The following is a 24,948-nucleotide window of genomic DNA, read 5'->3' as shown; positions in this document are numbered from 1 at the left end:
ACTTAAGTCTTATGGGCATAATTTTATAATTTTTTTCTCATAAATTTAATATAATCGTCAACCAGATGCTCCGCAGGGCGTAGCTTTATACGACCGCAGAGGTTGAACCCTGAACGGTTGGGGCAATTAAGGACACAACATTCAAGCTGGATTCCGCTCTAAATTTGGATTGTGATTAAATAGTTGACACAGCATAGGTTTCTGACACAGAATGAATGTATTCAAATGAACTTAAAATTTTTGTTTTCTCTTAGAGCAATTCACTATGCTGTTGAATATTAATCCTCTCAAAAAAATGTTTGAAGAAATTTTCTTTTTATTTATGAAATTTCAAATGAGAAAAATTTAACCCAATTTTTTATTCACATCCCCCTTTCCCTTATTCCAAAACTAATTTCAATTAAAATATTCTAATGGAGTTTGCAACAATTACTACTCATTTAAATACATGATGTAAAAAAACTGCTTGTTATCACTGAATGGTAAAGATTATTTAAATTTATCAGTTGGTAGTAAAAAGTGAATATACATTGTATATTGTATATAACAAAGATTTAAGTTGATTCTGGACAAAGAAAGATAACTCCAATTAAAAAAAATTCTTGCAGATATTTCTTGCTTACTATACTGGACAAAGAAAGATAACTCTTAATTAAAAAAAAATTTGCTATTTCACAATATTGTGAAATTAGATATTTCTTGCCATTGCACAATACTGTGCAATTGAAAAGACTTGCTATTGCACAATACTTAATATAATAATTTTAGATCCTGATTTGGACCAACTTGAAAACTGGGCCCATAATCAAAAATCTAAGTACATGTTTAGATTCAGCATATCAAAGAGGCCCAAGAATTTAATTTTTGTTAAAATCAAACTTAGTTTAATTTTGGACCCTTTGCACTTTAATTTAGACCAATTTTAAAACTGGACCAAAAATTAAGAATCTACATACACAGTTAGATTTGGCATATCAAAGAACCCCAATTATTCAATTTTTGATGAAATCAAACAATGTTTAATTTTGGACCCCGATTTGGGCCAACTTGAAAACTGGGCCAATAATCAAAAATCTAAGTACATTTTTAGATTCAGCATATCAAAGAACCCCAAGGTTTCAATTTTTGTTAAAATCAAACTAAGTTTAATTTTGGACCCTTTGGACCTTAATGTAGACCAATTTGAAAACGGGACCAAAAATTAAGAATCTACATACACAGTTAGATTCGGCATATTAAAGAACCCCAATTATTCAATTTTGATGAAATCAAACAAAGTTTAATTTTGGACCCTTTGGGCCCCTTTTTCCTTAACTGTTGGGACCAAAACTTCCAAAATCAATACCAACCTTCCTTTTATAGTCATAAACCTTGTGTTTAAATTTCATAGATTTCTATTTACTTATACTAACGCTATGGTGCGAAAACCAAGAATAATGCTTATTTGGGCCCTTTTTTGGCCCCTAATTCCTAAACTGTTGAAAATAAAACTCCCAAAATCAATCCCAACCTTTATTTTGTGGTTATAAACCTTGTGTCAAAATTTCATAGATTTCTATTAACTTAAACTAAAGTTATAGTGCGAAAACCAAGAAAATGCTTATTTGGGCCCTTTTTGGCCCCTAATTCCTAAAATATTGGGACCAAAACTCCCAAAATCAATACCAGCCTTCCTTTTATGGTCATAAACCTTGTGTTAAAATTTCATAGATTTCTATTCACTTTTACTAAAGTTAGAGTGCGAAAACTAAAAGTATTCGGACGATGACGACGACGACGACGACGACGACGCCAACGTGATAGCAATATACGACGAAAATTTTTTCAAAATTTGCGGTCGTATAAAAAATATTTCAATAGGTCAGTGTTGTGAAAATATGGCAGCTAATAAATGATCGTGTTTTGGAGCCGAAGTATAACGATTGTCACCCAGTTGTAAACAATCAACAAAGAAGCATGGATATTCAGGTAAGCAGGTGTAGAACAGGTACAATAAGAAATAGTTTATTTTTTAGACTCAGTGATGTTTATTGGGTTCACCGGATTTTTATGGGAAAGGTTTTGCTGCATACAGAAAACCTGTCGGAGAATTGTTTGCTGGAAGCAAGCAAAACAAAAATAGAAAACTTCTTCTAAATTTGGACAAATTAGAAAATTTCTTGAGAAAAAAGTTTGAGTACATTCACAGTCTATGGAAGAAGCGTATCGATAAAAACTTTTCTTATATCAATGAGCGATATTGTCTAATATCAATTGTAAATATGCAGACATTCCATGCAGAAAATGTTGTTTTCGGCAACGAAAAATTAAGAAAATGCTAACTTTAAAACTTATTGTTCAAATATAAACAACAATTAAGTCTAAATATACATTCAGAAGTTAGTTAGAAGCTAAAGATTATGTCCGTGTAAAATTTGAAGTGCTGTGTTTTTCTTATATACATAAATAAACAATGCGATGCTTTTAAAATAGCAATGCGATACTTTTAAAATATCAATGCGATACTTTTAAAATATCAATGCGATACTTTTAAAATATCATAGCGGTGATTTTGTAATATCGATAGTAGTAATTACTAGTCAAAAACGCAAGTCAAATCTCTGTGGGAACAAATCAATGGAATGTCCCACGGTCAACGCGATGTAAAAGAGCGTCCAGGCGGCGAGCTGATTATGTTCATAGTGATATCGATTTACCAACGGGGAAAGTCTTTGATATAAAAAAGAACTGTTTTCCTTCTCAATATTTTTTCTATGTTAATAATAAATACATTTTCTGTTTGACAAGATTTTTGATTTTCGTTGTATCTGAAGTTGTTCAACTTATAGTCTGAGGCTACTCAGTTGGTATCTTCAAAGTTCGGGACATCAGCATTTGTACATTTTAATGTGTTTGGAACATTTATTTTACCATTTGAATACTTATTGTTATTTGGAGCTGTAATGTTAGGACTGTTTGAAAGAATGATTTTTTATAAGTAATGATATGTATGGTCCGCAACGAAATTGTTGGTGCCATATATCTTTACCCTTGTTCGAAATTTCGTAATTGCGAAAATCCGTAATTTCGAAATTCCGTCATTCCGAAACAAACCATTATACGGAGTGTGTTTTTTAAACGCCTTCAGATATTGGGCTGATTTTTGTTATGTGAGTTAACCATGATGAGTAACAGATCAAGTTTAAGTTTTGTTCTGCTTGGCTATTTTTTGCCGAAATTATGGGATATGGACTTTGATAAATTGTTGAAAATCTCAGTTATACAGACTTTTTTCTAAATGCTTTCAGATATTGGAATGATTTTTTTGTATGTGAGCTAACTATGATGATTTGCAGATGAAATCTAAAATTATTTTGCTCTGCTAATTTTGCCAAAATTAAGGGTTAACAACTTCGAAAATTGTTGAAAATAACAGTTATACTGACTCTTTTTCTATACGCCTCTAGATTTTGAGCTGATTTTTGACATGTGAGACTACCATCATGTTTGTGTCCACATTTGTTATTGAAATTGCAGATTTTTCAACATTTTAAGACGGCACAATTCGTGTTGCTTTGACATATCTAGTTTTTGTCTGTTTCGATATTACCCGTGTGGATAGCCTATAGCAGTGTGACCTCAAGGGCAGATCTCGCCGTTTTCAAAAGGGGTTCCATTGGCAAACCTAGGACAAGGGGGTGGGTTCCAACAATATGTCCCAATTCAAATGCAATGATCGGCCACTGGACCTATATTAGAATCTAATAGGTTGGTAGTCTATTTACAACCGCATTTAAATTCCACCATTGCATCTTCACTTCAAACAGAATTAGTCGGTCAAACCATGTGATTGAAAACAAAGCGTTAATTTTGTTACAGATACGAAATTTTAGTGATATTGATCCTCAAACATGAAGCCGGTCATGAACTAAGTTTGTGAATTATGTTTGCGGTTCTTTTGACATGCATTGTGACGTTTCATCGTATTAATTTTATATTAGAAAACTATAGCAGTTATATTAGAAAAGTATCGCATTCATTAATTTTTGATATTAAAAAAATATCGCTATGATAAAAGACAAACATCGCATTGATATTTTAAAATATAGCAGTATCTTTGACTTATAGGCGATTTTGGCTTATCCAATAATTGAATTCATCTCAATTGCATTCCACATAATTTGCTACATGACATTAATTGAATTTGTACATCTACAAATGATAAATCGTGCATTTATGTCTCATTTATTCAACAATTCAATTTTCTCGTTTAAATACACCTTGCTTTGTATAACTTAAAATAATTCATGGAAATTATACAGCAGACGTATGTCTTGTTAAATGTCAGCCTGTTTTTAAGAAAAGAATCATTACTTTATACCTAGAAATCTTCGTTCCTTCATAAAAATGTAAACATTCGTCTGAAATTTCCCACAATGCAACTCGTTGATATAAGACAATATCGCTCATTGATATAAGAAAAGTTTTTATCGTATCGCACCTTCCATAGACTGATTCAGTTATAAAAAACATAAGCATATCTTTTTTTTAATTTGAAATTTCATATGACTTTAAGCAACCAAAACATTTAGATATACTGGTAGTATAAATCTATATTTAAATGTTATATATATATAGATCTACAAAATCACATTACAAATGTGGATTAATTTAATGTTTACAATAAACAACAACTCCACCTTCACAACCATCATACGATGAAATTAAATTATTAATTTTAGTAAAACAAGTAGTAAATAAAATACATACTATACATAACAAATAAAACTATTAAAAAAAAGTGAATAAATCATATAGAAAAAGTCTTAATTTGTACAACTTTGGTCTATATATTAGAGTTTTGGTAAAATAAAAGTGCTTGTGGCAAATTTGGGGTAGAGATTGCTAATTTACATTAAATGGTGTGAAAGAACATTTGTTGGCAATATTGTGAGTAATAAAGTCAGTAAGCCCCCCCCCCCCCCCCCCCCCCCCCCCCCCCCCCCCCCCCTTATGAAAATGTATAGATGCGCCACTGACCATAATCTATCAGGTTGTATGTTTGTTCCTATAATGAATATATACATGAATAAGTGAAATATAAATATCATATACAACACGCTGGCCAATTTTCTATACATAATTTAATTAATTATGAAATTATGTTGCACAATGGGATTGCTGTTTTTGATTGGTTAAGTCATCATTTTGACAAGTCGTGACATTAGTTTAGCAATGTCTGTTTGACATTAACTATAGGATAGTATAAATTTAATTTCTGAAAAAGACCATGAAACCCAAAACAACATATTGTTTAGAAGTCATTACAGAATTATGTTATTTTCCGATAAAACTTACATGATTGTTAATATTGCCTGAGAAAAAAATTAAATAACCAGAACACCACAATTAACCAAAAAATATTAAACATAAACATGAATGAAGAAATCCCACGATTCTTGACAATGGTGTCCATATTGAACATGGACATGAATTAAAAAGTCCCATGATTCCCTGCATAATAACCACAGACATGAATTAAAAAGTCCCACGATTCTCTCCTTATTATGTCTTTAAACACGCACATGAATTAAGAAGTCCCACGATTCCCTCCACATTAAGTCTGTAATCTGCTGAGGAGTTAAATCAGTACCTCCATAAGTGAAAACTGATAATTTATAAAAACTATAAATAGTACATAAAATAATTCCAACTGTCACATATTTAACTGTTGATGGCAGAACAGGAAACCTGAAAAAAAAGTAAATAATGTATAGATATATGAATACATCCACCATGACTAGAATTGAATAAGCATAATTCTCATATTGTTTATTTAGTTATATCATTATTTATTTCTTTTCTGTTTGAAACATATTTCAATTTAATCATAAGATTGATTAATTATTGGTGTTAAAAGCTACTTTCATTATTATTGGTTATTTTTTGTCAGTCAGATTTTATTGGTGGATGAATCTGGAGTGCCCACAGAGAACCACACTATGGAAGGAAAACTGACAATTCTTGTCAATCAAGATTGGATTTGAGCACACAGGGTTTGACTCACAACCTCAGTATTGACAGGCTAACATTACAGTCATTGAACTACTTGTATTCATTTATTACAGAGCCCATATAAACATGTATGTCCTTCATATGATTATTACTATGTTAACTGTTTAGTATACTTTACATGTCAGAAAATTAATGTACAAAATACAGTAAATTGTTATATTTCCATTAATAGTTAAAATATGCAACACTAACTTAAAAATTAATATTGACTTGATAAATAACTAAAACAGGTTTGTATAGTTTTGATGGATGTAAAATATTTTGTGATGTAATTCCATGAGGACTAAATGGTAGTCTTAAATACCAATGGTGTTGCTGCTTACACATAAATATATATAAACACACTTATACGAAACAAAAAATATATTAGTTATGTTGCTGCTAAGATCTAAAAGATCAATAAGGGGAGATATCTTTGTAAACTCACCTATGTGAAACAACATATAAATGATGGTTTAATGCTGTTGCTGCTAAGATCATAAAGATCACTAAGGTGAGATAAGTTTGTAAATTCACCTATGTAAAACAAAATAAAATGATCCATCAATGCTGTTACTCCTAAGATCATAAAGATCACTAAGGGGAGATAACTATATAACTATATAAACTCACCTATGTGAAACAACATATAAATGATCTATTAATGCTGTTGCTGCTAAGATTTTAAAGATCACACATGGGAGATAACTATGTAAAAACAATGTACTGTCAGTAAGAAAGAAAGGTAGATAATGCAGGAAATATCCACCAATCAGAAGTTCTGCTATGAATACAAAATGATTCCATTCACCTGAAATGAATTTTCATAAATCAAAGTATTTATTTCTATTTATCAAAATCTTAACTTGTAAAATGTAAAGTTTTCTTGTCAAAATTATTCAATTAATGAATATACATTATTGTTCTTGTTTATTTGTATGGCTTTGTTGTCTGCATACTACATAATATAACATAGATTAACAGTCAAGAGACATGTATTGTCGAAATGTGCATCTGGTGCAGAAAAATTGGTACCGTTAATGTTATTAACCAATAGTAACAGAACAATACTATAAAATTAAAGCCTATTTATGTGGTTGATACGAGGATAATTTCTTGACCTGAAAGAAGCATATCGACTATTGTCAGTACAAATAAAATATAGATCAAATTCTTTGAATTGGTTGTTATGATTGTGTCAGGTTGTTCAATTTCTTTTTTTTCTATTTTTTTTCTTCTAGATACATGTATTTCATTAAAAATAAGTATGTAATATCACTTTTCTACCTGTTGTTTTCAGTCTACCTAAAAAAGCACAGCTAATAATGTGACTCTTGCTGAACAAATCAAATTAGATAATACAAAATAATGATACCTATTGTTACTTAGTGGCATAGTTTTAGCTAAAAAGGAAAAAGTAAAATCACAAAAATAATGAACTTAGAGGAAACTCAATTTCGGAAAGTCCATAATCACATGGCAAAATCAAATAACAAAATGCATCAAAAACGAATGGACAAGAACTCTCATATTCCTGACTTGGTACAGGCATTTTCAAATGTAGAAAATAGTGGATTAAATGCTTCTCTCAACAGATCCAGATATTCAATATGTACAATATGTATACGTACCTGTTGTGAGATCAAACCAGCCTCTTCGTCTTCTCAGTAAATAAAATACTAACAATGCTGAGTAACCAAAAACAGAAAGTGTCCCTAGGTACCAGATAACTGGGTTACCAAGTAAATGAATCTGTGCCTGTAAATATATGACAAACACCAATGATAATTGTCTAAAGTAGAAATTGTGTTTATTTTCAAACAAATTTAAAAAAAAATATAAGTTAAATAGTTTGTGTATGAAAATCCAAAATAGATTTAAAAGAGGTTATGCGTTATTAATTTAGGGATCAGCCAAAAAGCTACATAAACATCCATTCTAGCAATTTACCAATACTAAAGACTTGCATTAATATTATTAAGGCTCATCCAATAAGTCACATTTTTATCCATAAACAACAATTCTACATTGGCTAGAGTCATAGGGTTGAGATCTCATAATACATGTTTAACCCCGCCGCATTCTTGCGTCTGTCCCTAGTCAAGAGCCTCTGGCCTTTATTAGTCTTGTATTATTTTTATTTTTGGTTTCTTGTGTATAATTTGGAGTTTATTATGATGTCCATTATCACTGAACTAGTATACATATTTGTTACGGGGCCAACTAAAGGACATCAGCTGTTGTCTGCTCTATGGTCGCGTTGTTGTCTCTTTGACACATTCCCCATTTCCATTCTCAATTTTATTCTATTGGTAAACTACTATAGACTTACATTACTATTAGGGCTCATCCAATAAGCTACATTTTTATCCATAAATGGCCATTCTATTGGTTCAGTGCTGTATTTATGTTCCATTTCCTCAGCTTTTCCCATCAACATCTTCAGCTGAAGTTCTGTAAACTTGGTCCAGAATGATAGATGTGTGGGTTCTAGAGGAATCATTTCACTTTGTGCTATCTCTCGAGCCTGTTGGTCCTTCTCAACACCTAATAAATAAAGGAACACATTTTTAATGTAGACAAAGCAGTAAGAGACTCACATATTTATAAGATCAAGAGAGAACAAACAAACACAGAAGAAATTATGGCAGACCAAGCTGTCTAATTTAATGTGGATTCATTTTTTTTGTTAGTACCAATTTTTGTTAAATATAGAAAACTTGCATATTCGTGGATATTTGATTTTGTGGTTTTACGTAAGTCTGCATACAAGCCTATAGAATTTTTTTTATTTGTTGAACATTTAATTTCGTGGTTCACTGGCTCCCAAGAATAAGATAAGATACATTTTATTACAAATTAAGGGCCCGCTAGGGTGATAATGAATCGTCAGTAACAGATTTCAGATTATGATAATTTAAAAAAATATTCTAAAAAATCATCTTACTTTTTGTAAATCTATGTTCTTCCACATTCCACACTGTAGCTTCCTGGTTGATGATTCTATCTGTTGATATTTCCAGCTGATGAAATCCCCATTCAGGTAGTTGCTTACCAGTACTCTAAAGAACAGAATTTATATTTATTCAACCAAATATTTTCAATTTAGATAATTTGTAAAACCTAATTATAAACAGACTTAAGGATAGGGATCCAAAGGACAATATGTGAATAAAGCAAATCATAAGAAACATGGTATGCACTTTTCTGACATGACCTAGATTTTCTGCAAGACTAACTTTACTTTTAGTGCCTGTGAAGTGTTTCTATGTACTTTTCTGACATGACCTAGATTTTCTGCAAGATTAACTTTACTTTTAGTGCCTGTGAAGTGTTTCTATGTACTTTTCTGACATGACCTACATTTTCTGCAAGACTAACTTTGCTTTTAGTACCTGTGAAGTGTTTCTATGTACTTTTCTGACATGACCTACATTTTCTGCAAGACTAACTTTGCTTTTAGTGCCTGTGAAGTGTTTCTATGTACTTTTCTGACATGACCTACATTTTCTGCAAGACTAACTTTGCTTTTAGTACCTGTGAAGTGTTTCTATGTACTTTTCTGACATGACCTACATTTTCTGCAAGACTAACTTTACTTTTAGTGCCTGTGAAGTGTTTCTATGTACTTTTCTGACATGACCTACATTTTCAACAAGACTAACTTTGCTTTTAGTGCCTGTGAAGTGTTTCTATGTACTTTTCTGACATGACCTACATTTTCTGCAAGACTAACTAACTTTGCTTTTAGTGCCTGTGAAGTGTTTCTATGTACTTTTCTGACATGACCTACATTTTCAGCAAGACTAACTTTGCTTTTAGTGCCTGTGAAGTGTTTCTATGTTCTTTTCTGCAAGACTAACTTTACTTTAAGTGCCTGTGAAGTGTTTCTATGTACTTTTCTGACATGACCTACATTTTCTGCAAGACCAACTTTACTTTAAGTGCCTGTGAAGTGTTTCTATGTTCTTTTCTGACATGACCTACATTTTCTGCAAGACTAACTTTACTTTAAGTGCCTGTGAAGTGTTTCTATGTTCTTTTCTGACATGACCTACATTTTCTGCAAGAATAACTTTACTTTTAGTGCCTGTGAAGTGTTCATATTTACTTTTCTGACTTGACCTACATTTTCTGCAAGACGAACTTTACTTTTAGTGCCTGTGAAGTGTTTCTATGTACTTTTCTGACATGACCTACATTTTCTGCAAGACTAACTTTGCTTTTAGTGCCTGTGAAGTGTTTCTATGTACTTTTCTGACATGACCTACATTTTCTGCAATACTAACTTTACTTTTAGTGCCTGTGAAGTGTTTCTATGTACTTTTCTGACATGACCTACATTTTCAACAAGACTAACTTTGCTTTTAGTGCCTGTGAAGTGTTTCTATGTACTTTTCTGACATGACCTACATTTTCTGCAAGACTAACTTTACTTTTAGTGCCTGTGAAGTGTTTCTATGTACTTTTCTGACATGACCTACATTTTCTGCAAGACTAACTTTGCTTTTAGTGCCTGTGAAGTGTTTCTATGTACTTTTCTGACATGACCTACATTTTCAGCAAGACTAACTTTGCTTTTAGTGCCTGTGAAGTGTTTCTATGTACTTTTCTGACATGACCTACATTTTCTGCAAGACTAACTTTACTTTTAGTGCCTGTGAAGTGTTTCTATGTACTTTTCTGACATGACCTACATTTTCTGCAAGAATAACTTTACTTTTAGTGCCTGTGAAGTGTTCATATTTACTTTTCTGACTTGACCTACATTTTCTGCAAGACGAACTTTACTTTTAGTGCCTGTGAAGTGTTTCTATGTACTTTTCTGACATGACCTACATTTTCTGCAAGACTAACTTTGCTTTTAGTGCCTGTGAAGTGTTTCTATGTACTTTTCTGACATGACCTACATTTTCTGCAATACTAACTTTACTTTTAGTGCCTGTGAAGTGTTTCTATGTACTTTTCTGACATGACCTACATTTTCAACAAGACTAACTTTGCTTTTAGTGCCTGTGAAGTGTTTCTATGTACTTTTCTGACATGACCTACATTTTCTGCAAGACTAACTTTACTTTTAGTGCCTGTGAAGTGTTTCTATGTACTTTTCTGACATGACCTACATTTTCTGCAAGACTAACTTTGCTTTTAGTGCCTGTGAAGTGTTTCTATGTACTTTTCTGACATGACCTACATTTTCAGCAAGACTAACTTTGCTTTTAGTGCCTGTGAAGTGTTTCTATGTACTTTTCTGACATGACCTACATTTTCTGCAAGACTAACTTTACTTTAAGTGCCTGTGAAGTGTTTCTATGTACTTTTCTGACATGACCTACATTTTCTGCAAGACCAACTTTACTTTAAGTGCCTGTGAAGTGTTTCTATGTACTTTTCTGACATGACCTACATTTTCTGCAAGACTAACTTTACTTTTAGTGCCTTTGAAGTGTTTCTATGTACTTTTCTGACATGACCTACATTTTCTGCAAGAATAACTTTACTTTTAGTGCCTGTGAAGTGTTTCTATGTTCTTTTCTGACATGACCTACATTTTCTGCAAGAATAACTTTACTTTTAGTGCCTGTGAAGTGTTCATATTTACTTTTCTGACTTGACCTACATTTTCTGCAAGACTAACTTTACTTTTAGTGCATGTGAAGTGTTTCTATGGACTTTTCTGACATGACCTAAATTTTATGCATGACTTACTTTACCTGTGATATTTATATGCACACTACACATATGACTTACATTTTATGCATGACTAACTTTACCTTTAATGCCTGTGAAGTGTTAACATGGACCAGTCTAATATGACTTTTAATGGTCTGCCATTTATTGCCATCAGTATCACGGTTTATTACTTCCTGAAAATAATAATTGTAAACATTATCTAACTAATTATTCTGACAATCAAGGCCCTAACTACCCTTCGGGCAAGTGAGGCAATTGCCTCACTAAAATTTCGACACTGATTTTTTTTTATACATATATATAAATATAATAGGCCTTAGCCATTTGTTGGTCTGACTCAACTTTGATTTCCTTTTAAACTATTTTTCCTGGATATAACTCAGCATCTCAACGGGTGATGTTTCTTGATTACATTAACCTAGTAACGATAATCATTATGAATCTCTAGTTAAAACAGGCTCTTGCAGAAAAAGGAAAAGCGATACTGAAGGTAATGAAGGAATAATTCTAGTAAACTATTTTTTTTGTGAACAGAGTGAGTATTTCATATAACTTCATTCGTACAATCTAAAAATGATAAGTAGACTGACAAATCAAGTACTGGTCTTCGGAAGGGGGCAGTGTCTGCATTTTCATTTCTCCGTTTCACCAACTTTTGACAAATGAAGTACTGCATGGGCATCACAAGGGGGCAGTCCTGTCTGCGTATTCATTTCACGAACTTTAATCCTTTTCTTTACAGAGAAATAAAATATAAATAATATGAAAAATGCATTTATCCATGTTTCTTTAACCTTAAAAATTGAAAGAATATCCTATATTCCAATTTGATATTATTGAGTAATGGTAGAACCTTTAACACAGGATTTTGTCTTTACTTATTCGGGACTACAGAATTTCATTTCTTTATATTCCGGGTTTCGGAATAGGACACCCCCAACCCTAACCCCATAATTTATAGATTCTGGAACTAAAATACCATCAACTTTTTTCAGAAATAATTGGAAATTACTGACCTACATGTAAATGTCAAAAACTCCATTCCAATTTCCCCTGTACCCATATCAGATATACTTACTCTATAGATAGAATCATATACCTGTATCTTATCTCATTATATCCCTAGTTTGTCTACTTTTTGTCAGCCTAAAAGCGAGTTTAATATTGTGTAAATGCAACTGTATGATGGTGCATACAGGAAAGCTTAATTCCCTTTTGCAAAAAAAAACTGTTACTACCGATGCTGCTACTAAATTGCTGATGGAGAAGGAATTAGAAGAAGACATTGATCATTCTGTTGATGATAATATGATATCTTTAGAAACACAGACTGCCCTAAAACAACTGAAAACTTGGAAAAGAGCATGCGTCAGTGGCGAGAGATTGTGCGGTCTTGCCATGCTCCATGTTCATCGCGATAAGGATATCAGCAGACCAAATTATGATTCTGAAACGATTTGACTGAACCGGCAATAAAAAAATTTGGCAAACTCTATTGAATCGATGTTTGTTCTATGTTCTGGCAGCAGACTCAAATCAGTGATATTTGGATGATAATCTTACATATAAATTTAAATAAAGTTTTTAAAAATTTGGTGTTAGTAAAAGTCTTAAAAATATGAAAAATTCATATAAAAAGTGTCCAAATTCAAAACATTATCAAACTCTCTAAAAATGCCTAGAATGCAGAATTTTGCACCATTCATTTCATATCCTCAAAAAAAAAATTTGCCTCGCTTCACTCGGCTCAATTATTTTGCCTCACTAAAATAAGATGCCTAGTTACGGCCTTGGACAATTGAGGTAAATTGTACAAATCTGTTTTTTTCTTGTGACTAGCATCAGTCATTTTAAAATTTGCTTTACAATAGACTTTAATACAAAAGGCAAAAGGACACCTAACTTTTTACTGTAAATTGGGTGTAACCTTAGTTTTCGCCAGCACCCAGTGATCCTTTTTAACAGTATTTAATATCCACAAAAACTGGTGTCCCCAACAAAATAAGAGTCCATGCAATATAATGTCACAAATATTACCATAAAATGTTTGTTTTCAGTATGAAATTTCAGAATACTAATATTTTCCAATTTCAACATATTTACATTTGAATAACATATCCAATTCCCTATATGAATCAACAAAGTTATTTGCGGAAAAAAAAGAAGCAATGCCAAATTGAGAGATTCTGACAAATTTTGATATATTCAAAATATGAACTTACCACTCTCCATAAATTCTGTGCTGGCATAGTAACATTATAATCTATGTAGCAAGTTACTTCCTGGTTCTGTGGTGTAATAGGTGCTGCCACATCATGGCTAAAAATAGAAACATGTAATCTATATTACAATGTAAATCTTGGGCCAGTTACAGAGCTGCCAAAGCAAGGCTAACAAAATACCACTGATATCTATTTAAAAAGTTACTTTTTGGTTTTTATGGGTTATAAAGGTTGCCACATCTATTTTTACGACACAAACTTTTTTGTGAGCATGCTAATTCATGTGTGAAATTATGCACAGTCGATTGGTCATAAACCCTCTTAAGAGTAAAATGTCAATTTCAGTCATGTTGACATATTTGTAGATCTTATCCAGCTGATTGCATTTCTTTTTATCTATTAAATCTTTCAAGTTAATAGAAATCAAAACAAATAAAATAGTTAGCAATGTTTATAGGTAACATGAAGAGTTATCTTGTTCCTTTAATAAAAAGAGGTTTCTCAGTATATGTTGGCAATAATATCTCATATTTTATTTTAACAAATTACAATATTAAATAGCGTACATAAAGTTTTGTAACTGACCTATTGAGAGCTCTGCTAGTTATACCATGAACCAATTGTATCACGTCCCCATGTTCTATAGGCTTTGGGGGGTCATCCACTACCATGGAATCACTGAAATACAATATTTTCTCTGTGAACTGACTAAATGACTATACCATTTAAAATTTAACAAAACGTATTAAAAAAAATGTTACCAAAATTTCATGATTGTCTATTAGATTTCAACTGGAGGTTTTCAGAGTTCATTTTAAACAGACATGACATGATAAAGAAATGATTTATATAATGCTATATAAAATAGCCATGAACAACTGCTTAGAGGTGTCTGATTAGATGTTAGAAGATATGGTATGAGTGCCAATGAGACAACTCTTCATCCAAGTCACAATTTTAGCAAGTATTGTTTAAAAAGATTTACCTGAAAGGTAGGAAGTACAAATGACATTGATCTTTTGAATATCTAGTTTAAATAAAGAAGTTAGAAAAAATCTCTAGCTTACCTATCAGGGTGTTTAACTATCCACCAGTTATTGATGTCTTTAAATACATAACATGTGACCTGTTGTTGGTGACTACTACCCCGTCCATCTGAGTAACGTAATGGATAAACATGGGCATGGGAATGTAACCAACATGGCTTGCCTCCTGTATGGTAGGTGGGACGTAATGTGATCTGAGAGCCAAACGATACATGTAATGGCTGGCCTTTTGTTAAAGCTGCTAATCCACCCTGACAATAGAACAAATATAGATACTATTAAAACCTGTATATAACAGGAAAGGAACATGCATTGACCATCAACTTATAATTTTTCACTGCCCCAAAAGCCAAAGTTATCACATAGATCCAGCAGGGCTGAATCAAAAACATTACAAGAATTTATAGTATTTCAGGGTTAGCCACAAATGGAATGGAAATTGTTCATCTAAAGGTTTCTGAGCTTTTTAAAGCAAAATTTTATCAATTAGAAAAATTTCTGGTATTTCAGAAAATGACATATTTTGACCATTATGATTAGTGAATCTAAAGCCCATAAAACATACCTCTAAACTAGCTTGAAAGGCACTGGTCATTATATTGTCGTGAGGTCCAGCTTTGATCAATATACTCAAATGAATATAAAACATGAAAATATAGAAAGTCACAGGAACTCCAATCAGGAAGGTCAGTCTAGCAATAAGGTGCTTTATCAAATTAAACTGAAATATAACACATCAACATTCTTAATGTGAACAACAGCATATCCATAGTATCCATGTTATGAAGTAAAAGTTGTTTAAGTTCATCCTTAGAAAACCTCACAGAAACTCTGCTGATCAATTGGTTGAATAGCACTACTTTTTTGTTCTTAACAGAAAACATGTGTCTAAGCAAAAATTACTTTTTCAAACTGTGCAAATATGTCTACATTAAAGCTGATGTTTATTTTTTTACAGTGTAAGATTTATTATATTTGAATTGGTATTCCTTCACTTAGTATGTATTCATGGTGGTGAAATATTCTAAACTTAAAATCATATTCAATTTTATATTATAAAGAAACTGGTAAAACTCTGAAGTAAATTTACATTACACTATTTCCAAACTATCCTTAGATTTGTAATTGAACTGCATCCATACATATTTGTGTAGGAAAACCACTGACTAATTTAAAACCTTTTGAAATCAGGAACAGGTACTTCCTGATCTCAAGATTACACTTACATCAGATCTATAATTATCTGCCAACATAAACCAGAAATCTTTGGCACACAATAATAGTATTACAATCGCTGTGAAAACTCCTACATACTTCACACTGAAAAAAACCCAACAATTAGTTAATAAAAAAACAAACCAAATTAAAGCTGCTGCTGAACATTGATAGGGGGGTGCTGCTGGGGTTCTGTTACCCCACCCTTTTCATATAATTTAGATTTTTTAAATGTATACCTTTTCATTTATTCCATAGGTAGATATGTTATCTTTTCCAATATTGTTTGGGTTTCATGTGGTGTGTTATGCAAAAGTGGAATGCATGTACTTAAATTCCAAAAGAGAGAAAATAGTTTAATAAAAACACAACCAGGAACACCAAGAATGATGACCAAGTTATGAAAATCTAATTGACCTTATCATATATTTCTGATAGTTTTTCTGACCTATTCATACATTTTCGAACTTGTGACCTATTCCTCCAGCAGCATGTCCTATCACCTTGTATATAGGAAGTGTACTCGCAGCATGTCCTATCACCTTGTATATAGGAAGTGTACTCGCAGCATGTCCTATCACCTTGTATATAGGAAGTGTACTCGCAGCATGTCCTATCACCTTGTATATAGGAAGTGTACTCGCAGCATGTCCTATCACCTTGTATATAGGAAGTGTACTCGCAGCATGTCCTATCACCTTGTATATAGGAAGTGTACTCACAGCATGTCCTATCACCTTGTATATAGGAAGTGTACTCGCAGCATGTCCTATCACCTTGTATATAGGAAGTGTCCTCGCAGCATGTCCTATCACCTTGTATATAGGAAGTGTCCTCGCAGCATGTCCTATCACCTTGTATATAGGAAGTGTCCTCGCAGCATGTCCTATCACCTTGTATATAGGAAGTGTCCTCGCAGCATGTCCTATCACCTTGTATATAGGAAGTGTACTCGCAGCATGTCCTATCACCTTGTATATAGGAAGTGTACTTGCAGCATGTCCTATCACCTTGTATATAGGAAGTGTACTCGCAGCATGTCCTATCGCCTTGTATATAGGAAGTGTCCTCGGAGCATTTGAGTTCTAGAGATGATTTTTTTGTCACTTAGTGGAGCCTAAAATTTTCCACACTAAAAAACACTTCTATCCTACCCTTTATTGTTATTTCACTGTATAATCCTAGCCTTCACATTATTTTTTTCTTTTTTGTCAGGAAAAAGGTTAAAACTTCCACATACCTTTTAGTGTTTACCAGACGTCTTTCACATAAACCATGGATAAATATTTCATTTGTCATATCCACATAAATCCTGCCATCATTTTAGTGTGTATAACTTATGGACAGAACCAACTTTTGTAGCAGGAATTCTGGTATTCAATGGTGTATGAATCTCATAGAAATTTACTGGTTTGTTGCACTGAACTTTAATAAGCTTTAAAATATACTTGTGCAGAACTTACCTTAGTGTGCAGGTAAATGAAATCCCTGTTGAAAACAACCAGAAAAACCAAGGCACTGAAAATTCTCTGAAAAATTTGAGGTATAAAAAGTTCATAATACCTTTATTAACTATATAATATAAAGCATGATATCTACAAGCAGATAATTTGTGATAATATACAGAGCGGTTAAAAAGCACAAATGTACAGTCTAAGGAAGAAAAGCCATCCTATTGCCTGCATTCTACTTCAACAAGATTTTATTTTAAAAAAGTGAAAATGACAAAGAAGTGGGAAATTTAAAATAAAACTGTATATCTATAAACTTTACTTTACACTACTTATCGAAGGAAATAGCACACAGTTAATTTAAACAATTGTTTGATTTGACCTAATGACATTGATCTTACAACCGTACCTGTGTTTTAAACTCCTGAACTTGAGAAAACTGTAAATTGTGAGACACATGAAAAATAACAACATTCCTTCCATCAACATAAATCTGGACTGAACTAATAATGCATTGTCTGGAAATAGAACAGAATATCTATATAAACAAGCACACAAAAAAAATAACTAGCAAACTAATTATCATATTAGCTGCTTCCAACCAATTGATAATAATAACATTACATGTATGTTCCATTTTAACACATTATTTGTTATTTTGATTAGCTAACAGCAATCCTGAATCATTTTGAAACTAACCTTTATTTCAAAATGGAATGTTTCATTCATGATGATATGAGCTTCCTCAATAAAGTATACAGATAAATAAAAGAAAAACTTGATAGAAATTGTGTTCATGATCCTAGCAAAACAAGTGAAGCTGTGAGCTGCTGCTCACTGATGATACCCCCACTGGATAATCTTAACAGAGTAAAAATATGTAAGTGTTTGGTAAACAGAAAGTTGTTGAGTGATGAATCTGAAAACACATCACACGGTATACTTGTAGCTGACTTATATAAACCCTGAAACCAAATTTCAGAAATCCTAGTAGTGTTCCTCAGAAAAATGCAACGATAAAAAATTTTCATGAGACTGACGGATAGACAGACAGAGGTAAAACAGTATACCCCAACTTCAAAGCAAGTGTATAAAAATGTATTTTTAAGTATTGAATGCTTCTTGAATAGTCATTTTATAGTGTTGTTAAAGCAATGCCTGTGCACACATTTTAAGATTGATGCTCCTCCTTGCTTCATAAAAAATGTACTTTGGTCAACACTTTTACACCCCAATAAATTTAGAGAAAAAAAGTATGACATATTAAAGATTTACATTTTCTGCAACCTAGTCAAAAAGAAATATATGATTCTTACCTAATAAAACAAACATTCCTGCCAATAATGCAGACCACCTTGACATTTTCAGTTCCACACAGATCTGATATATTAAAGGTACCACTAAACTACCCATCACAGCTGGTGGTAATCTGAGCTGGTAAACAGGGAACTGTGGTGAAAACTCTGAAATAAATCAATGGTTCAAATAAACTTGAGTAAATGTTCATTACTTAACATATTAAAGTATTTGTAAAGTTATCTGTTTGTAGAATTTTTACTCAAAAGTTGGGTTTTTTATGTTTACACACATTTCGGGATTTACATTTTATATCTTTGGGCACAACTTTTGATTGCTTTTGCACACATTCATTTTACAGGTAAACTTGTGTGAAACAAATCAGGGAAACAGTCTTAAGTATATCATGGATTTCCTTTCCTTATTGATAGAACAAGTCAGAGGATATTTCTTTGTGATGCACTGTTAAGGATTGCAAAGCCAGAATAAATACTGGCAAACTTTTAACAGCCATTCTAAATGGAAACTGTGAACATAAACACGACTGTAGATTATTGATGATAAGACAATCCAGTTTTCAGTATACATAACAACACTTACCTGCACCAATTCTGTCAAAGTTTATGTCACCTTCAAAACCACTGTAACCACCTAAAAAATATATAATATATTCTATACTGCTGTTTTATTTTCTTTACCTTTAGACTATTCTATTTAAATGAATGTGGGAGGGTAGGAAAGGATTCCTCCATCTTGGTCCCCTTCCAACAATACCATGATTGTCTATAGTTCCTTACATCAAATTTATTTGAACTCTGGTGAAGAGTTGTCTCATTGGTAATCATACAACATCTCCTTATTATTATATACTTACTTTAAGTCATTATGCATTCAACTAAGGAACAGTATTAATGGTTCAAAACTTACAAAAATAAAACTGTTCATTTTAAAGGAATAACTCTAATTTAAAATCTTTTCTATTTGCAAACTTAAGGGGGCTCGCGGGTCTAAATGAAATTTTTTATTTAATATAAGATTTCTCTATATTTTTCTATAAATGAACTTTATCTTATTCTTAATAGAAAAATGAAATAAAAAAAATGGGGTCACCGTTCATTTAGGCTCACAATCTGCCGTCGAAAGAAGCATACATTTTTGTTAATTTCCTTTTATTCTGTTGAACTAAAAGGAGAAAAAGCGGTAATATCGAAATAAAAAAAGAACTAAATTACAGAAATCGCTTAAATTTTACAATTATTTAGTTAATGTACAGCTTATTCGAAAACAACTATAAAAACTATAGGTCACCGATGAGTTAAAAAAGATATTTCAATTTTAATGCCAAAAAATGGCATTTTTGAACCAAAGGGAGATAATTTAGAGCTTTTTCAATGATATCGACATTTCAAAAGTCACCTGGGGTCAACACGAAATGATTTTTTGGAATAATTTTTGTACCATATTATAAAGTAACAACTACTGAAGGTAATTAATAGAATCTGTAATGTAAAATAATAGGGGTTTTTTTTCTGAAAATTTTATACCCGCGAGCCTCCTTAACTATTATCTATTAAATACAAATTATTTCTAAACATAGTTAAATCCCAGGTCTTCAAGTACAGGGGATATATCTATAAACACCTTGCATTTAATCAACACATTTAGATTGTTATATTAGCTACAAAAAAATATTGTTTTATACATCTTTTGGTTAACAGACTAGTTAGCATTGTTACAAATGCTAAACTGATCGATGTGTTTGTTCCTAGATTCTTTGTTTTTGTACTTTTCTATTGTGACGTCAATTTTTTTGAATTGTTATGTCTAAGTTTACGGAAATTTGTGTGATTCTACATAATGGCAGACAAATTTGCATACAAGTGTAAGTACGTCTATAGTTAACACAGAAGTTATTTAATCATGATAATGTTCCCACAGAAATCTGTCTGCCAAACACTATATATACAAACCTGCTAAAGCAAGGAGCATTTTCCCTAATGGAGGATGTGAATCAAAGAAGAAAATTCTCTGGAGGTATAATGAAGCATATTTTGCAAAGTGTAATTCATCAAATCTGAAAAAATAAAATTAAACAGATAATATATTTTACTGTATCATAATTCAACTGTGTATTAAGAAAGTTGTAAAGTAATTGTTCATAAAATTAAAATCTCTATCAACTTACAGAAAACAAAAAGTGACTGTTTCACAATGATCTTATATATATATTATAGACTACTTGAAATATGTCATTGGAAAATCATTCTAATAAAAGATAAAACATGTGGAGTCAAGATTGATTATCCTTTCAGAACACTTAAAATAACCTCTTGATCTGGTGTAGTTTGTGTTGCTCACACTTAGCTATCATATGTAGTGGTTGTGGACTGTTGTTTGTTTTTTCGTTGTTCATCACTTTTTGCCTTAAATTGACACTTTTTCCCCCGACTTAAGATTTTAAATTGTCCAATTTTGTGTTAGGCTTCCTTTAATACTCGTTTATTACAGTTTATAATGAAATTACAAGCTCAAACATAAATAATTATTTAACCCCTTCAGATTCTGTATGTGCATGTCTCAAAGTCAGGAGCCTGTAATTCAGTAGTTGATTTTTTGCTGCATCTATGTTTTTGGTTAATTGTTTTGTACCGGTACATAAATCAGGCATTTAGTTTTCTTGATTAAGTTGTTTTACATTTGTCTTTTCCTATTGATTATATGCTACAAGAACAAAGGTCAATTTCCAGCTGTAGAACCCTTCATCAAAACTGTTATATTGGTTTATTATAGGCTAGTAATAATAACACTTTAACCAAGATATCTAACAAACTCACTTTGTAAGTCTATGAGATGCTTCTCATGATTCATTCTAAAAAATCCCTTCACACACAACACAAAAAAAGTCCTTTTAAAGGAAAAAGTTAGTACATATCTACATAGATATACAGTGTAAGGTTAGAGGGTTTAAGACTGTACAGATTATCTTTAATTTCTCACACACCAATTACGAAATGATACCTACACTACAGCTCTAGGAAATCCTAGTCTCCATAGCCTAGTGGCTACTGATAAAATAACCAACAATAATTGGACAACATCAACTTCAAACTGTAAGGAGAAAGGTCGTGACCTTTGTGATGATTCTTCTCTTCTTCCTTCATCTAAACTACTTGGTCTTGGTGAACCATCACCCTATAAAAAATAATAACAAGGCCACATTTAAAAGAATGTTTGTATCCCCTCCCCTGGGTCTACCCTTTGTAAACATACCAGGATTGATTATATGGTGCTTTACGCCCCATTGGCAACAACAAGGCTATATCACGGCAAACCAGGAAGACAGTTTATTTTTTAACTGGATGTCATATTACTGGTCACATGAATGGTTCGACTTGTTGAGTCTAGACCACTTATCAGTTGTTCGTTCTCAATTTGAGTGTATTTATTTTGATTATCAAATCGTTTTGCTTTCAAGCACTTTTCATAAATGGAAACCAATTATTTTCTGGAATAAAAATAACTTCTTTTTTTTTTTTTGGTGAAAAATAATTTTTTGACCCTAGAGCTTATTGGGGATGAGGAAAAATAAACATATTTTTAATTTTGGCCTAAAATGTTTAATGTATTAACTAGCCCTTAAGTTATCCAAATTTGTTGACTCCAAAATTATTGAAATTATAAAAAGCCAAAAAGGAAAAGTTTTTTTTTACTACTCTTATATATAATTAACTACAACCTTGGAGTTTTACTTCTATTCAAATCACCCAAATGTATATAATTTAATGATTGAATCTTAGCTGCATATACATAAAAGTGTACATGTATCTTTGTTTAGTACATTTATGGTGTTGGATTATTTATTTTCTTTTTTTACATAAATAAGGCCGTTAGTTTTCTCGTTTGAATTGTTTTACATTGTCTTTTCGGGGCCTTTTATAGCTGACTATGCGGTATGGGCTTTACTCATTGTTGAAGGCCGTATGGTCACTATGGTGACCTATAGTTGTTAATGTTTGTGTCATTTTGATCTTTTGTTGATAGTTGTCTCATTGTCAATCATACCACATCTTCTTCTGTATATATTGTATCACTAATCAATTGACCATAATTTCACAGTATTTTTTAATATCGAGTACCTCTAATCTTTGTGGTGTAGGTAAAGATCTGTCTAATGTAGATTCTGTTAATGAAGTTCTGTCTAATGTGGCATCTGATTCCGGTTTGTGCTGGGTTGCTATTGAACCTTCTACTGTTGTTTGTTCTTCCATCATTTATATGATCCTTTATCCTTAAACATAAGAAGATGAATTAGGAAGTTTACATATTTATATGCTTGTATCTTTATATGATCATGAAGTATTAAAGAAAAAAAATTTGTAAGGGTTCCGCGGAATGCTGTGTCTTGCCTACTTTTGCTGTTAATCGCAGGCTTAACAAAAATGAGGAAAAACATTAATTAAATGTTTTTCTCTATATATACTATCTTTTGATTGTAAGAAGCTTCTGCTGTAGTTTGGTAAAAATCCAGGATAGTTTAAACAGTCCATTTATCAATAATATATGGAAAAAATGATATTTTTTTTACAAAATTTATTTCTGTATACCATCTTATGATCACAAACAAGCTTCTGTCCAAGTTTGGTAAAATCCAGAATAGTTGAAGAAAGTTATAAAATTTTAAAAACTTGAACCACAGAGTGACTGTCATGTTTCCTGGCAGAAAAAGCTAAGTCCATTTATACGTGAAATACGGAAAAACAGGATATTTTTTTTTACAAAATTTACATCAGGATACCATCTTATAATCATAAACAAACTTCTGTCCAAGTTTGGTAGAAATCTAGGATAGTTTAAGAAAGTTATTAAGATTTCAAAAACTTTAACCACAGAGTGAATATTTGTGGACGTCGCCATTGACAGAATGTAGGATCGCTATGTCTAGCTTTTTCGACAAAAGTGGAAGGCTAGACAAAAAAAAAACACTTTGTGATATATACAGCAGTCTTTGTGTATTATAAACAGAAATGAATTTGACATGTTTTTATAATTATCTTTTGATGAAGGTACATAAAATGTACTAGCCACTTCATGTCCTGGGAGGTGTCATCCCCTCCTGTTACAATTAGACAACAGACATCTCATTACTTTGTTGGGAGACATTTCAAACAGTTTATCAAAGAGATATTTCTTATAACATTATGTTTAATCTAAGAGAAAATGTTGCATCTTTCTAAGGGGTGAAGGCCCCTGTCCCCCATAACAGTCGTAAAATCAGTACACATTTGACTAGTCTATTGTTATGTACATGTATCTGTATTGTATGGTCGTATGTGTTTTGTATTTAGTCGTGATAGTTGTGTCCCTTTGTATGATGATGATGTGATGTAATCTGGCTCTTTGAAATAAATGTGCTATGGAAATAGATGTGTTTTTATTGCTCTTAAGCAAATATAACTTTAGCGGCATGGAGAGGCAAGAATATGTCCCCCTTGTACGTAATATGGTGGAGGACAAATCGTTGGTAAGGGTATTGATGTGATACAAACAAACACTGTGACACATGCAACCCTACTAGAAATAACTTGAACCAATGATAAAATGAATACAAAAAAGCACCACTCAAAAATAGCACAAGTACTGAAGTAGGCTTTGCCTTTGGCTGTTGGGTACAAGTCAAATCGGCACCTATTTGGGTGGAGTTTCTAGATCTGGAATGAAGGACTGATAGATTGTTCAAAGACATGCCACAGAGCAATGACTTTAAGAATCCGAAATTACTGGTGAAATCCAATGAACTATTTACCTGTTTACTTACCTTTTATTTATATATTTTAAGGAAAACAAAACAAAACAAAAAACACAACCGGAAACGTAAAACACTTCTTAAATTTAAACGGTATCTGGATACGGATATCAAATTATCCGGATAATACATTAATCTATTTACAAAATCGCAGATATTTGTCTGTTTATTTATTAAGTCTGTACCTA

At 32.0% G+C, this 24,948-nt stretch overlaps 1 protein-coding gene across 5 annotated transcripts; it reads right to left on the bottom strand.

Moving 5' to 3' along the window:
• Positions 1–4,985: 4,985 nt before the first annotated feature.
• LOC134712716 (protein O-mannosyl-transferase 1-like) lies at positions 4,986–24,883 on the bottom strand. 5 transcript variants are annotated; one of them, XM_063574538.1, is made up of 19 exons: positions 24,773–24,883; positions 23,094–23,245; positions 21,980–22,149; positions 20,928–21,031; positions 19,558–19,608; positions 18,978–19,124; positions 18,071–18,179; positions 17,674–17,739; positions 16,222–16,315; positions 15,561–15,716; positions 15,017–15,246; positions 14,535–14,627; positions 13,950–14,046; positions 11,808–11,900; positions 8,981–9,095; positions 8,366–8,580; positions 7,665–7,791; positions 6,667–6,844; positions 4,986–5,730 (listed from the first exon to the last, which is right to left on the bottom strand). In XM_063574538.1, the coding sequence occupies exons 2-19, from the start codon at positions 23,226–23,228 to the stop codon at positions 5,553–5,555; spliced, it is 2,358 nt and encodes a 785-aa protein (XP_063430608.1). In that variant the 5' UTR covers positions 23,229–23,245; positions 24,773–24,883; the 3' UTR covers positions 4,986–5,552. The 5 variants fall into 5 exon arrangements, with proteins under 5 accessions (XP_063430608.1, XP_063430609.1, XP_063430611.1 ...); XM_063574539.1 differs by having other exon boundaries at positions 24,761–24,825; XM_063574541.1 differs by lacking the exon at positions 24,773–24,883 and adding an exon at positions 24,596–24,691.
• Positions 24,884–24,948: the final 65 nt, after the last annotated feature.

This window comes from Mytilus trossulus, chromosome 3 (assembly GCF_036588685.1).
Source record: "Mytilus trossulus isolate FHL-02 chromosome 3, PNRI_Mtr1.1.1.hap1, whole genome shotgun sequence".
NCBI classification, from domain to species: domain Eukaryota; kingdom Metazoa; phylum Mollusca; class Bivalvia; order Mytilida; family Mytilidae; genus Mytilus; species Mytilus trossulus.
This window is presented reverse-complemented; position numbering and strand designations above follow the sequence as displayed.

What these genes read in the sequence shown, in the direction of transcription:
- LOC134712716 (XM_063574538.1), bottom strand. Translation starts at nt 23,228, where the DNA reads ATGATGGAAGAACAAACAACAGTAGAAGGTTCAATAGCAACCCAGCAC. An exon ending in TTCAGGAGTTTAAAACACAG is followed by an intron (nt 17,740 to 18,070) that starts GTACGGTTGTAA and finishes CAAATTTTTCAG; the next exon opens with AGAATTTTCAGTGCCTTGGT. An exon ending in ACTAGCAGAGCTCTCAATAG is followed by an intron (nt 14,047 to 14,534) that starts GTCAGTTACAAA and finishes TTCTATTTTTAG; the next exon opens with CCATGATGTGGCAGCACCTA.